Below are 16,265 nucleotides of genomic sequence, written 5' to 3' on the forward strand. Positions count from 1 at the left end.
CGGCATACAAGCATACAGTGAAGTATAATCGATCGAAAGGAGCCGTAGTCGACTGCCAACCTCTTAGTCTAATGCAAAATAATATATATATATATTATACTTTTGTATGACTTACTACCAGTGTCTTTATACCTGTATCACTGTACATATTTATACTACAACTCTGTACATACATCTGATTAGCACTATTACTCAGTAGTACTCATTTATATATATTATACTCAGTTTAATCACCTGTACCTTGTATATTACTATTGCACTTTACGGTTACATTTGCACTCTGGTTGGATGTCAAACTTCATTTTCATTGTACTCTACTTGTGCTGTATAATGACAATACATTTTAATCTATTCTAATCTAATCTACTAGGAGCTTTAGACAAATAGTACATAATTTCGGTCAATAATAAAATGTTACTAAGACAGAGAAAAAACTGCCTTAAAATAAAAGTTATATTTATTTATTTGGAGCAAACCATAGACATATATAAAAGCCGAGCACCACTTGAATCCAAACACTATACAGTGAGTAGTCTTACAGTCAATATAATTACAGGTGAACCATGTTTATTTAGTCATGCATTGTAGAGGAATATATATATATAATATAATGTTAAATAAGTTATGAATAAATACAACATAAGGTACATCATTCTCTTCAAAGCTATCCATACAAGTAAGGTTCAGTTCAAGGAACAATATGAACTTTTATTGATCTGAGACTAACCATCAACATAAATCCAAAAATGTACACTAAAAATCTGCTAATAATTCAAGATAATCAATATCCATGAGATGCCTGAGATAGTAAAAAAAAAAAAAACAACGATGTATCGTACTAACGAATATGACTTTCTTGGAGGGAATGTTGTATTTCTAATTCATGGTGACCCAAAGCATGCCTAGTCTTTGTTCTGCACAACTTTAGATTGGCTGAGAACCTGACAAATGCAACTCAAGCCTTAAAGCAGCGAGGTGCATACTGTAGACACCACAGGACTTAGACAACATGCAGGGTCGCAGGTGGTGTTGATATGAAGAGAATAAAAGTCAACTAACAACTAACTGGACCAAAAAAAACAAAACACATTTGGACTATGAACTATCAAACACATTTGGACTATCAAACACATTTGGACTATCGACTACTATCAAACATATTTTGACTATCAACTATCAAACACAATTGGACTACAGACTATGAAACACATTTGGACTATCGACTATCAAACACATTTAAACTATCGACTACTATGAAACACATTTGGACTATCAACTATAAAGCACATTTGGACTATCAACTATCAAACATATTTGGACTATCGACTATCAAACACATTTGGACTATGAACTATTTTTTTTTATCTACTTTTTCTCCCATTTTCTATTTTTCTCCCATCCCAATTTCATATCGTCCAATTCTACCCTCCCCTGTCTCGAACGCTGTTAGGCCATGCCTCCCACAAGTGGACTATGAACTATTAAACACATTTGGACTATCGACTACTATCAAACACATTTTGACTATCAACTATCAAACACAATTGGACTACAGACTATGAACCACATTGGACTATCGACTATCAAACACATTTGAACTATCGACTACTATGAAACACATTTGGACTATCAACTATAAAGCACATTTGGACTATCAACTATCAAACACATTTGGACTATCAACTATCAAACACATTTGAACTATCAAACACATTTGGACTATCAACTATGAAACACATTTGGACTATCAACTATCAAACACATTTGGACTATCAACTATCAAACACATTTGGACTATCAACTATCAAACACATTTGGACTATCAACTATCAAACACATTTGGACTATCACATTCACACACATTAAACTATCAAACTCAAAGGTTTAGGATGATGGTGATGATGGTGTTGATGGTGGTGACGATAATGATGATGGTGGCGATGTTGAGCCATCTACGGCATCTTCGCCCGGGCCTTTGAAGAAGCTCCCGTGGGTCTTCAGTCTGTGCAGCCTGTGAGATGATACGCAAACGAATGATTAGTAAACAAAGTATTTCTCCTCTATACATCATTTCCCCCGCTCTGTTCCAGCACTGACTGATGTCCAGACCCTGTCTCTCTCTCTCTCTCTCACCTCTCAGACCGCCTGCTGTTCTGATCCTCCTTGGACTTCATGAAGACCACAGGCTCTCCTCCTTGACCCAGATGGGCCGTTTCTGAGTCTTTGGGTCTGTAGATAAGCCTACAATAAAAATAGATAAATCATGAATTAACTCACTGACCGAGACGCACTTCCCAGAGACTCCTCCCATATCCTGGGGGTTCACGTCACACTGACGGAAAAGACTCCTCCCACATCCTGGGGGTTCACGTCACGCTGACGGAAGAGACTCCTCCCACATCCTGGTGACGAAAAAGGCGTCGAGTGTCCCAAGATCAGAAGTTCCCACTGGGGCCTGACCATACTGAGAATGGATGCACTTGTGGTACTATAAAGCACTTTAGAAAGTGTCCGTAGATTAATTCAACCTTTATTTAAACTTGAGGGACCCTGAGGTTTCCCTCATTTACAGTGACGTCGAGTATATAGTAGAACTAAAATAGATAGAATAACACAAAGATAAACAATCAACAATTCTTAGAAAGTGTTCTATTTCCGTTCTTAAGCACAGAATTTAGAATGTGTGTACGCACAGAAAAATCTGGATTTATCACACGTGCGTACACGGGTCGTACGCACACTCCGTGTTGATAAATACCATTAAGTTCTACGCTCCACGCTCGTGCACAACTTTAAGTATTTGCATATAGCACCGCCCTTAATTAACCATATACGGTAATGGAACACCCCCATGAAATGTGGAAAAAAGCAGAGCGAAGCGTGTTATGGGAGAAATACGTGACAGGCTGACAGAGACGTGTACAGTGTACACGTACGGTGATGTCGGATATGATATCTATTAACTTAAAGACCATATTAACTAATAAAGACTGTGCTGGAATATGACTGCCTTTTTCCGTTTCGTTCGATTAATACCCAGGGATTAAAGTTCTCCTCAATTTTATTCCAAATCGCGACGGATTTTCCGTCAATTTTCTACCTGCATATGATTTGTAGAGGCATGCAATCTATTTTGATGTCGGTATTGGGTAGCCTATATAAACAATAATACGAGAGCATATACAAGAACAATGAATCTCACTGCCATGTATGATGTAGCCTATACGCCATGTGTAGCCTGCCTATATGTGATCAATACAAACTTGAACTTGAATTCCATCATGTCTGTGTGCGGGTCACTGTGGGAACTCACAAGGCTGTTGTCACAATGTAAATAAGAACGTGCACTGAAAAGTTACAGTATGTAGTTGGTTGATTATTTGTATGACAGTCAGTAAACCCTTGCAAAAAGTATCCGTTTTATTTAATGAATTGAAAACATGCAGCATGCCTTTCCTCCCGGCATGCAGCAACAACATGTATCAGGCAAATGCGCATCGCAACATTGACTGAGTGGAATCCATTTCTATTCACATAATTGCATTTGTGATGGAGCTTTGACAGCTACAGTAACAGTCTATTGCTCGATCCATCTCCAATATCACGATGGACCGTGCCGGTGGCAAAGACCCGAGGGTGGAGAGGACTTGAATGAATTCCATCATCATATTTATATGTTGTGTCTGTCCACTATGTTTGTTACTTTGTTATTCCTCCCCCCTATCTATGTAAAGCGACCTTGGGTCTCTTGAAAGGCGCTATATAAAATGAAGCTATTATTATTATTATTATTATTATTATTATTATTATTATTATTATTATTATTATTATTATTATTATTATTATTATTATTATTATTATTATTATTATTATTATTATTATTATCACATCTGTGCAGGAGCTCACAAATAGACTGTTAGTCTCAGTGAAGTTTCAACGGAGGTCATCTATTCTAACCAACAAATTGAAGTAGAAAGCATTTCGTGACCAATCTTATTTGGAAACATGACACACAAAATAATTAGCTTTTTATTTGAAACAATATTTAATCGCGTTTGGAGGTGGGTGTTCTGCGTCTGCCCCCCCCCGTGCCAAACAAGCAGGCCAACCTCTTGTTCGCGTGTGAGCCCGTTATAATTACACTACTGTCGCTATTTTACAATGAACTATAATGAATTACGGGTCATACAGAAGTTGAACATGCCAGTGTTGAAACTAATGCACGGAAGCTTATTTCCGCATTGTAGACTGCAGTCTTCATATTCTACCACCGGGCGCCAGGTACGCACGGCCGGAGCTGTGCGTAAATATATGCACAAAGTCAAGCACACGTTCAAATTGATAAGTCCCACACTTTGCTTAGAAACGATCGTACGCACGGGTTACGCACATATCTGTGCGTACGCAACGTTGATAAATGAGGGCCCAGAATTCCAATCCAACATGGTTGTAATGTAAGGGGGTTGCTTACCAACAGGAGCATTGAAAATAAACTAGTACCAATGTTTATTACGCCTCTCTGCAAGAGAGGGCCAACCAACCTTATCATACAGAAAACAATGGTGAGTGTATCACCAGCAGGGGTGCAGTCGTAATATGGGCGAAGGCCAAACGCCCGCGCAAGCGCGCTCCCGCGCGCGCGCGCGCGCGCATACATGTTCCCTCTGTTGCGCACAAAACAGATGATACACCTTGTCTCATCCTTCCAGTGAAGTCGGGAGATCAAGCAACCCCCCACCACACCTACAGGGCTTGTATTTGGTTGTCGGTATCCTATTATTATGCAAAGTCTAGGTGATAAGTGGCGCGACGAGTCATTTTATCACCTAGACTTTGCATAATAATAGGATGCGCGCACTTCGGCCTCAGTGACGAAGGCCAAACACCGTTTGACCGCGTTTGCCCAGCACTGCACCCCAGATCACCAGTAATGAATCTGAGAGCAGAATGATAGACTGTGTCTAAAGTTTTAAGAGTAGAAGCAGCAGCATGCCTGCAGAATCAGTGCAGAATGCCGGTGGGGAGATGAATTGAAAATGGGGGACCCTGATGTAAACAAGACGAAAGTCTTTCTCTGGTCTGCATCCCCTTAACAATTGTATGTATTGAGCTGTACTGTACTATACCCATTCTGCAATCTGTTAATAAAGTTTTCAATCAATCAATCAATCAAGGATCGGTGACAGGGACTCACTTGGCTTGCGTCTCGCCGGCTTTGATGCGGAGCCTGCGGATGAGGAACTCCTTGTTGTTGAGGAAGGCGAACATGGAGTCACTCTCCCACAGCAGCGTGATGGACAGCAGCTCCCCGATGTCCACGTCGGTGGTGAGCAGGAAGGACACCGTGGTGTTGCTGGTCAAGGTGGGCCTGGGAGACGAGACACAAGGAGACAGAATGAGACACAAGGAGACACAATGAGACAGAATGAGACACAAGGAGACAGAATGAGATACAAGGAGACAGAATGAGACCCAAGGAGACAGAATGAGATGCAAGGAGACACAAGGAGATACAACGAGACACAAGGAGACAGAATGAGACCCAAGGATACACAATGAGACAGAATGAGATGCAAGGAGACACAACGAGACACAAGGAGACACAATGAGACAGAAGGAGAGACAAGGAGACAGAATGAGAGACAAGGAGACACAATGACACAGAATGAGACACAACGAGACACAGGGTCACGTTCAGTCGTGATGGAACGTAAACAAATGAAACACTCATGTCCCATTGGTCATATGGACTGCATCTATAAATGGTAAATAGATTGGATTCATATAGCGCTTTTATCCAAAGCACAACTTATGCCTCACATTCACCCATATAGTCACACACCCATGGCGGAGGCAGCCATGCAAGGTAAGTGTCTTGCTCAAGGACACTTTGACATACTGCCTTGGGAGGAACTGGAATCGGACCGAGAAACTTCCGATTACCAGACGACTGCTCTACCCCCTGAGCCACTGTCGTCCCAATAGAAAAATTGGCCGCTTATGCAGAGCAATGCAGCATTAAGTGGGACTTTTCTTCTGCACAGCAGATGCGCTGTCTAACAGCCAATGTTCTACACAGCTGTGCTATGCTACCGACTGTAAAAATGGTGCACGCATTGGCCGGGAATCGAGAATTCTACCACTGAACCACCAATGCAATTTAGACAAAATGTGACCGTAGTGTTGCTGTGAACACTATAGATAGAGAATCAGTGAAGAATCTTACATAATTTGATGAATGTTCTCCGTCTCCCCGTGGGTTCCGTAGAGGGACACAAGGAGGGGCTGGTTATCCATACTGAGGCTCACCGGGCTGAAGAGATGGGCCTTGATCTGGTAGTGAAAGACTGAGGAAACAAGCATTCTCTTACTCAAAGCTCCACTCACCTCCATTAAAAATTCCATTCAATCCACCTCATGAACAGACTGAACCGCCAACAACGGCTCCAGATGACTGACCTTTGAAGGGCATCTTCTCGGTGGTCTTGAGGTACATCTTGGCACTCCTGGTGGTCCGGACCTTGTTGGCATTGTAACCCAGGTTGTTGCAGCGGTGCTTGCGGCAGCTGAGGCACAGGCCCTTGTCGAAGGCGTTCTTTGAGCTGCAGCGATAGGCCATGCTCTGCTGCCTACTGTTCACCAGCGAGTCGATGAAGAGGTGCACGGAGCGCTCGTGGGCACACTTCACAATCTGATCCAAATCTGAACAGGGCATTAGAATTGTTATTACATTAGAACTGAATTCTTAAGATTAGATTATAATTCATTGCCATTATACAGCACAAGTACAGTACAACAAAAATAAGTTTGGCATCCAACCGGAGTGCAAATGTAACAGTAAAGTGCAATAGTAATATACAATGTACACAGGAGATTAAACTGGGTATAAAATATATAAATTAGTACTACTGAGTATAGTGCTAATCATATGTATGTATAGAGTTGTAATATTAATATGTACAGTGATACAGGTGTAAAGACACTATGGTAGTAAGTCATACTAGCCAGCAGTAGCCTAACTAGTAAGAGTAGGTAAGGGATATGTACAGATATAGATATACAGATATGTAAAAAGGATTATATGCAGGTATGTACAGAGATGAAGAGGATTTGACCCTGTCTCAAACCCCCGTCCTGCTTTTCTCAATCCTCCAATCATGACTGCTGCTCGTTTGTCTGAGGGAAGCAAAGGTCGCGATTGGAGGCTTGAGAAAAGAAGGCAGGGTTTGAGACAGGGTAAAATCCCGCTAACAGCAACAGGATGCAATGCTGTTCTGATGATAGTTGGAATCACAGAAATGAGTGATGTCTCTCTATTAAAGGCACTCGAGGAAGTATAGTGTTTTATGGCATATATAATTGTGTTATAATATGAACCGAGATGGAACACCATTTCAAAGTTGTTTAGGAGGGGTCGCATGCAAATGGCAGGCACTCACCAAACATAATGCTCCAACATGAAATGTTTCTATGGATTCTATAGATGCATATCTTTGCATTAATTATTAAATGGATGTAAACAGTTATTCACCGTTTCTCTTACCTAAAGGTGATCTGACTGCATGGTGTGATTGTTTTCTATGGTGTTTTCATGTATCCTTTTAGTGCCAAGACATGAGTAGAAATTATTCTAGTGCTGGCTTATTACTACACGCCTGAGGTTATTTTGATAGCTTAGTAGTTTTTTTTTAAAGTTTCTTTTTTCAGTTTAGTTTCAGTTCGTTTCCACAGTTAGTTTAAATTTAGTTTTTGTTGAAATGTTTTGTTTTTATTAGTTTCAGTAATAGATTAGATTCAAATGTATTGTCATTGTACAGCACAAGTACAGTACAATGAAAATAAGTTGGCATCTAACAAGGTAACAGTAAAGTGCATAACACTATACACTCAGTGTAACTTAAGTAATTATATGGAATATATATAACAAAGCTGTAAATGTGCTAGTCAAATGTGATACAAGTATAAATATAAATGTTTGCATGTATATAGCGCTTTTATCCAAAGTGCTTTACAATTTGTTCCTCACATTTTACCCATTCACTCACACATTCACACACCGATGGCAGAGGCAACCATGCAAGGTACCAACCTGCAATCGGGAGCAATTAGGGGTTAAGTGTCTTGCTCAAGGACACTTCGACACGCTGCCCGGGAGGAGTGGGAATCAAACCGGGAACCTCTGGATTACCAGATGACTGCTCTACCTCCTGAGCCACTGTCGCCCCACAAATACACAACTAGCCAGTAGTATAACTAATAAGAGTAGGTATGGGATATATAGATATAGATATAGTATATACAGCGTGTACAGTGCAGAGTGGGTATGTAAACAGGAATATATACAGATATATTCATACAGATATAGATAAATGAATATATTTTGTATATATTTTTTATATTATAATATGGAGGGTATTTGTCAGGGGTAAGATTTGAGAAGTTCATAATAAGTATTGTGTAACACAAACACATCACTTTAATGAACATAATGCACCAATGCCTCCTCCTGATTTGCCATGGTGACATATTTGACCAAATTGACAAACTAAAACTAAAGAAATGTTTTGTATATTTTTATTTTATTTCATTTTAGTTAACTAAAATGTTTTTTCCACACCTCGTTTTTCGTTGAGTCTTAGTCCACTATAACAACCTTGCATCAGCCAAACAAATGTATCATCCTAAATCATCCCTGTTCTGATTGATTGAAAATTTGATTAACAGATTGCAGAATGCACAATACAGTACAGCTCAACACACTATTGTTAAGGGGATGCAGACCAGAGAAAGACTTTCGTCTTGTTTACATCAGGGTCCCCCATTTTCAATTCATCATAACATCACATACATGACATACAGATAGACAGTACTGTTCTTGTGCACATAATTCGACCTACTGTTGATGCCAAACGAAGCCATCATCCTCAAGGCGTTCTGAAAAGTGCAGCCCGGCTGGTCGACGCCTCCGTTGGGGTAGATATCCACATGGCCCACGGGTCTCTGGATCCCAATGCTGAAGTCCGGGCTTCCCTTCCCGTTGGTGTGGAGCACATCCACAAAGCCGGCGTCATCGGGGGACAGACGGCGCAGCTCGTTAGCGTACTCAAAGTGAGGCCCGGCAGGGTCTAAACCTGGACAAGTAACGAGGGGAAAAAAGTAAACAAGAGGATTAAATAGGTTTTACGAGAAGGGGAACGACTGGTACCGTAAAAGTACAATAACAAAGTCATGTGTGGGGTTTGCTATATATGTATGTTCATATGTTTAGTTGCATAAGAGAGCTGGCCTGGGTCCCCACCTGTTATCCTGTTGACTTTGTGGTTTGTAAGGTTCCCTGCGACCCCTGCCACGTGAGCCCCGAGACTGTAGCCCACCAAGTGCAGCTTTGACAGATCATATTTCAGCTCAACCTGCAGCAGGCGACAACGCATTACACAATTATGACTTCCTCGTGGCGTGCCTGTGTGTTCTTGCAGACATCGTCTTGATTCTGAATAACGGGGAAATCATTCTGGTAGCTCCATCTCCATCCCTGTCTTAGACACTTTTTAATTATGTATTTTTATCTAACCTTTATTTAACCAGGCAGTTCGATTAAGAACTAATTATTATTTACAATGGCGGCCGGCCTGGCGGGAGGACAAAAGGACATATCGAATAAGGGTAACAGGGGGAAATGGGACAAAATAAATAAACACATAAATAAATAATTAAAACACGCACCAAACAAACAACCAAATTAAATGACATGGCATGCAAGACGTGAGGGAGAACAGACACATTTAAAATATCAGTTTAAAAGGCTGGTGACAGTTGCAGGTGTGAGTAAACAGCTCTGCAATATAGAATTCGTAAAACTAAGTATAATGAGGGGGCATCAATTTGTTCATTTTCAAAGACGTTTGCATGTCGTTCAAAATTGCTAGGAGCAGGGGCGTAGCTGGGGGGGGGGAGCTTAGGATGATTCCAAGGGCCCAGCACTGGGGGGGGGGGGCCAAAAAAAATTATATATATATATATATATTTTTTTTTACTAGACATCACTCAGGTGTATTATTGATGCTCTCATTGATACTATGTTTGTTTCTGAAGTGTGTGTGTGTGTGTGTGTGTGTGTGTGTGTGTGTGTGTGTGTGTGTGTGTGTGTGTGTGTGTGTGTGTGTGTGTGTGAGAGAGATATATAGAGAGAGAGGGGGGGCTTTGGTAGAGTATTGCATTGGTCCATTCATTGAAGATGAACGCAATGCGACATCCTTTACTAGGCTCACCCACCAACAGTGCAGGTGCTGAACTGCTGATCCGAATGTATAGGTAAAAACCATATTATCAATTCATTCATCAATAAATAAATGACCACAAAAAAAAATCTCTCGCGCGGGCTCGCATTCACTGGGGGCCTACAAATACATTCTTTCATGGGGCCCAGAATCTACAGCTACACCCCTGGCTGGGAGGCAGCAAATTGGAAGGAGTTTTGGTCAAATGGCGTGTTAACACGAGGGACATCTAGAGTCAAGTCAAGTCAAGAGTTTTATTTGTCATGGCATACAAGTATACAGTGAAATGCGGGGGGTCATGCCCGCAGCGATTGTGCAATAATGCAGTAATAAGAATAGGATGAGAATAGGACATTTGTGCAATAATACAAAAATAAGAATAAGACATAACAGGTATAAGTTTACAAAAAGCATGGTAGACATGCTGCTAAGGTCCTGCGATAGTGACAATACGAGACACTTACCTCTAACCAGTTGATGAACTTCGCTACATCCTGGCCGGCGAGCTTGGTGTTCTCTGCCGAGCTGGGGTAGTGGTGCTGGGCCCGGTCCAGCCAGTCGACCACTATGACATTTGCATCGGGCACTCTTTCAAACAAGGCGGAGGCAAGTTTATGGATCCAGCTCTCGAAAAGCCCGGCCACCTATAGAAGAATGCAAGACACGACATGATTAAGTTGGAGGTCTGCCGGGGAACTCCATGCACCACCTTCTGTGCGTTTGGTCAGAAAATGGGTCGGGCGACCTCTCACTTAATAAACAAGGTCCACTTACAGACCAGCCATGGATGATTGCAAATGTCTGAGCTGTAGTGTTGAATCCACAGTGGGCGGCGGTGTCTTGCTGGCCAGGCACAAGGTAACACAGATCCTCCTCTGGCTCCTCCACGCTGCGCACCGAGAACCTGGTTTCAATATCAGTGTAGTCCAAGAGCCAGTCGGTGGAGTTGCCTATAAATATAGCGAGAGAAGTCATCAATGAGGCATTGTGCTGCAAATGCTCGGTATAGCACTATATGATGCACTACAATATTTTGTTAAAATAATTTATCAGATGGGTATATATTTAAAACCTTAAATTTTTTTTTTTTTATAAATCGTATGTATATTATATTGTATTCAAATGTATTGTCATTATACAGCACAAGTACAGTACATCGGGGGGGGGGGGGGGGATTGGCATTCAACCAGAGTGCAAATGTAAAAGTAAAGTGCAATAGTAATAATACAATGTACTGTACAGTACATGTGATTAAACTGGGTATACATATATAAACACTATTCTAATGTGTGCATATTATTATATTATTATATTGCATATTCTAGTAATGTATGTATGCTAACTATAGACTTAACATCTGAAAACGAGCTTTTTATACATTTGTACCCCTACAAAAAAACATATACATGGTGGGGACAAAATTCAGAGAATCGATGAGACTTGGAAACAATAAGTGCAACCGTGCTCAAATTCCACCGGCCTGGCCGTGTGGCAATAAAAGAAACTTGAACTTGAACTTGAACTTACTTGGAGAAGCAGCGCTAGTGTCTTCGGTAGTGTCTTCGGTAGCGTTAGAGAGAGGTTCACATGACTTTATGAATGCAATCCCAATAATAATGAACAACCACGTTACTTCCTTTCCCCGCATAGTACATATAAGGATGGCTTGATTCAGAGAACGTTCCAGGTGAAGAGGACTAGTGCTGTTCGCGAAATAAATAAATAACGGTCCACGCGCTTTGTTAATGGATGGTGCCGGTAAACTAAAATTTAAAACGCTGTCGCGTCTTGCATTTATAGAAGCGCAAACGGTGCGTGCGACTGGAAACCTGTTGCTATTGGTCTAAAAGTACGAGCGGGGCGGTAACAACCTTCCCAAAACTGGGACAATGTCAACAAATCACATGGCGTTTCTTTCCCCAGCGCTCCATATACTCTATAGACCTGCGCACCTGTTTACCTTCTATAGGCTATCTAGTAACCTATTGTAGCCCCCCCCCCAAGCCCCCCACCTACTGTATTGAGGATAAATATAGAATGCTATATTTGCAGGTTCAGATGATTTGATGCCCTAGCTGCCAGTGTGCACATTGCACTTAGCACTATATCTGCAGCAGTACAGTCGTGAGTGCATGGCATTGATTCCACAAGGTCCATCTTTTGCTCCATGTCATCATGTGATAACAATAAGTTTGACTTTGTCATAAGCTACACTGTAAGAAAAAAAGCTGCAAGAAAACGGTAAATGTCTGGCATCAATGGTTGCCAAATACTTACTGTCAAATGACAGTAAAATCAAATACATTTACAGATTACAACCTTCATTTAATGGTTAATATTTTGATAGGTAATTTACTGTATTTGTGTATGGCATTTACACGTTAAAGTAGAAAAACAAAAGTAATCTGTAAAAATAATACAGTGAATTTCCCGTGATTTTTTTTTCTTTTTTTCTACAGTGTACAAGTTATGCAGGTGGTAATAATTATCTTATGTTCAGATATTGCAAACTCTGCTAAATACTCTGGTATTTTGACAGACAAATAGCTATTGTACAATCTCAATATGGTTCATCACATCTACAGTATTGCACTGTGTCTGGAAATAGTCTTCCACACAGACATGGGGCAAACAGTAGACAGGCTTGGGAAACATGTTATGCAACAAGGCACGGTTTCCTCTCCAGAATAGCAAGAGGTCTCTCTGAACATTCCAAATTCCCTTCTAGGGGTTGACCTTGATGCCATTTCTCGATCCTTCAAAATCAGCCAATGATGCCAAAGATCCCTGCAGCCTCCCACCACACTCCCACTGACGCAACGACCCAGTACCCAGAAACGGTCTCTCCATGCGGGAATCCTTTTTGTTTATGATTCTTTGATGTTCCAGATTGTCAGCCAGCGCCGTGCAGACAGCTAGGTGTGTGGGCAGATGGGGCACGGTTTCATAAATCATGCCGCTTGAAGGCCCCTCAGATCCTCTCGGTAACAGGTTTATCTCGTTCTCAGCAGTCTCAATGACTCAACATCAACACTATATAGGACTCAACCCTCAAAACAATATTTGCACAACAGTTAGTGCATTTCTCAAAACAATTAGTACAAACTGCAAAACCTTGTTGATAACCAGCTGCAAAAGCACGTCACTTGCTCAAAATGGATAGTTCTTTCCTCAAAAGCAAATATTCATCTCAATAAAAGTGTCAGGTCATCAAAATGAAAAGTGCTGACACCATTGTTTATGACCAAGTTATAGTCAAATGGCTTTGTCATGTTTTCATTATGACAGTTCACTCTGTAAGTGTTTTCCAATGGAAAAAGGTCAGATCTCAAGACAGCACTATACACTATTTGCACAGCCATTTGAAATCTACAGTTACAGTAAGTTACACATATTTAGTGAGGTAAATGAGTACAAGACACTGAATACGTATGTTTAAAATTTTTATTGCATGCTCTTCTTCCACAGCATTGTGCAAAAGAAAAATACAAACTGCAGTAAAGCTGTAAGTCTAAATGTAAAATGTAAAAAGTGACAAGTTCTTTTTTATTTTAATTTTTTTAAACAATTTATTGTTTTTTTTTAAAGATTTTTCACGTACAGTTACTTACATTAGAAAAACACACATTTGGACAAAGGGGGGGGGGGGGGTCCTCCAGTTCATCTATGCCGTCATATGCAAGTGTAATTCAATGTGTCTAACTCTAACTCCTTGTATTCTACTGTGTTCACGATAACGTTGTGTAACTGGACTGTTGCCAGGGGGAGCTGGTGCGACGTTGGGCTGGTGGCAACAGGTGAAGAAGAGGCTGGCTGAAGGTGGAGCTCTTACAGCGGGACGACCTCTTCGTCGTTTTCCATTGAAGCAAGCGGACGTGTGGAGCAGGAGCTCCCGACACTAAAGACACGCGGAATACGACTCCCGTCACGGTGCGGGATAGTAATGTCGTATGCGATAGTTTAGCTTCCCAGTTAGTGCTTAGGGTACGTTTGAACCAAGAAGAAGATGTTCTACTGCCGGAGAGTGCTGTGGATATTGCACGCGCTGCGTTTTAGTAAAGTATAGGCGGAAGGCTAGGGGGTCGCACTGACCCAAAGCTTAGCTTCAAGTATAGGCCTAGTAGCACAGTTAGCTCGCGCGTCGCTCCACCGTCTCCCAGCCCCGCAGCGGACACCACAACAGACGTTGCCGGACAGCACCCGCCTCCAGCATTCTCCTAGCCGACAGCCAGTCCAGCTTTCGCCTGCCTAAACGTCAGCCGAGCCAGCCCCTTGCTATCACAGGTGACAACCACGGGACCGTTCGACGGCCATCTCGCAGCACGGACATTCGTTGCGGGAGCAGGCCAGCACTCGGTTGGTACACTCAAGCCAGGTACTGTTAGCGCTCCGAGCGCTGGAACTTTATCGGCGAACATTCTCCTTTTCGAGAGCGTGCCCTCTAAGGGCGAAGAGAATAGATACATTGAACTGGCACGTGCACCAGTGACTAGGGGCGCCCCGACGTTTGTTGTTTTGGGGAATGCCGGCTTAGATAGGACTTTTGTTTCAATTGTGAGCCCACTGTATTTTTTGGTTACCATTCCCATTGAGTAGCTCGCGGAGCTCACCAGTATACCCTCTCTCTCTCTCTCTCTCCCTGCGGACGAGTGCAAAGTATATTAACCCTTCTACACGTGTAAGATCTAAGTGCTATGCATTGTGCCTTGTATTGATTACATGCTAATCTATATAAAAGGAGAGGCGTACAAATGGGATCATTGTGTGCATGTCCATTAATGTGCATTAGTGTTTAACCCCTTCCTTTCGATTAATGTACATTATTGTTTAACCCCTTCTTACCCACGACCTATGTATCATTGGGACAGGTCTCCGTTCGTCAACAAGGAAAGGTACTGCTTTGGGGAGAAATTATATCATCTATCACTACTGCCACCGGGTGTGGGAGGGTGTGGGAGGTATTAGGGGAAGTGTGGGTGTTTGGGGAATTACTGTAAGTCGCCCTGGAGGGCAAGAAGGACCAGCGCATCACCCCTAGGTTAGTAAACCCTAGGCCCCATTCGCTCCCTCTGCTAAATCCCAATTCTAATACCCCTACACTACAGTCGGGGACTCAGCCGGACCCAGATCTGCTGTGTTCCCACTACCTGGTGACAGTGCACATCTACTCTCATAAAATAGGGATAATCCACCCTTCTACACAAGCACAAATCAAAAAGAAAAACAAGCAAAAAGGAAAGCAAACCAAGACAGGCACTGTACAGTATTGCACTTGCCTCGAGCCCATTCACATGTAGACATACATATATTTATTTTTTTTCTATCCTAAGTCTGTCCATACAATGGGGCATTGGGCCTTTAGAAGGATCCGAGAAATTTCAGCAGGAAAATAGTCTAATAGTGGGGCCCACACCTCCTGAAAAGAAGCGTTGTTGCCTCTATGCATTGCACAGAGTCTTTCATGGGGTAGCACACCGAAGATCTCTCTATACCACATTTGTATAGATGGAGGCTTATCCTTAATCCAGTTTATCAGAATGAATTTCCGGGCTGAAAGTAGAAGTTTATCAAATAGTTTGAATTGTAAGGGTGTTTATTTTCACCTTGAAAATGTCGCTTAACTCCTGTGCCACTTGGCCCCAGAACCTGATAAACACTTACATTCCCAAAAGTAGTGATAGTAGGTGCCCAGATCTGTTTGACATTTCGAACATAAAGGAGATATTGAACGGTCCATTTTGTTTAGTAACACAGGTGTGATGTGTAATCTGTGAAGAATTTTATATTGTGTTTCTCTTAGTCTGCAAGTATAAACCTTTTTAACTCAATCAATCAGATTTATTTATATAGCACATTTCACATGACCCGTGTCAACCAAAGTGCTGTACAGAGGGTAGGTACACATAGATACATAAAGACAAGAATCACACTCCGTTTTATGGGAGGGCACACAGGCAAACACATAGGAAAACAGGGCATGAGTCAGTG

At 41.7% G+C, this 16,265-nt stretch overlaps 1 protein-coding gene across 1 annotated transcript; it reads right to left on the reverse strand.

The window, feature by feature from the left end:
• Positions 1 to 439: 439 nt before the first annotated feature.
• Positions 440 to 12,029, reverse strand: LOC311238734 (lipoprotein lipase). The gene is made up of 10 exons (XM_084326907.1): positions 11,805 to 12,029; positions 11,052 to 11,227; positions 10,742 to 10,921; positions 9,299 to 9,410; positions 8,898 to 9,131; positions 6,460 to 6,702; positions 6,227 to 6,347; positions 5,195 to 5,368; positions 2,134 to 2,241; positions 440 to 2,011 (listed from the first exon to the last, which is right to left on the reverse strand). The coding sequence occupies exons 1-10, from the start codon at positions 11,923 to 11,925 to the stop codon at positions 1,885 to 1,887; spliced, it is 1,596 nt and encodes a 531-aa protein (XP_084183033.1). The 5' UTR covers positions 11,926 to 12,029; the 3' UTR covers positions 440 to 1,884.
• Between the last annotated feature and the right edge of the window lie 4,236 nt (positions 12,030 to 16,265).

This window comes from Notolepis coatsorum (genome assembly GCF_963971535.1).
Source record: "Notolepis coatsorum genome assembly, chromosome: 13".
Lineage (NCBI taxonomy): Eukaryota > Metazoa > Chordata > Actinopteri > Aulopiformes > Paralepididae > Notolepis > Notolepis coatsorum.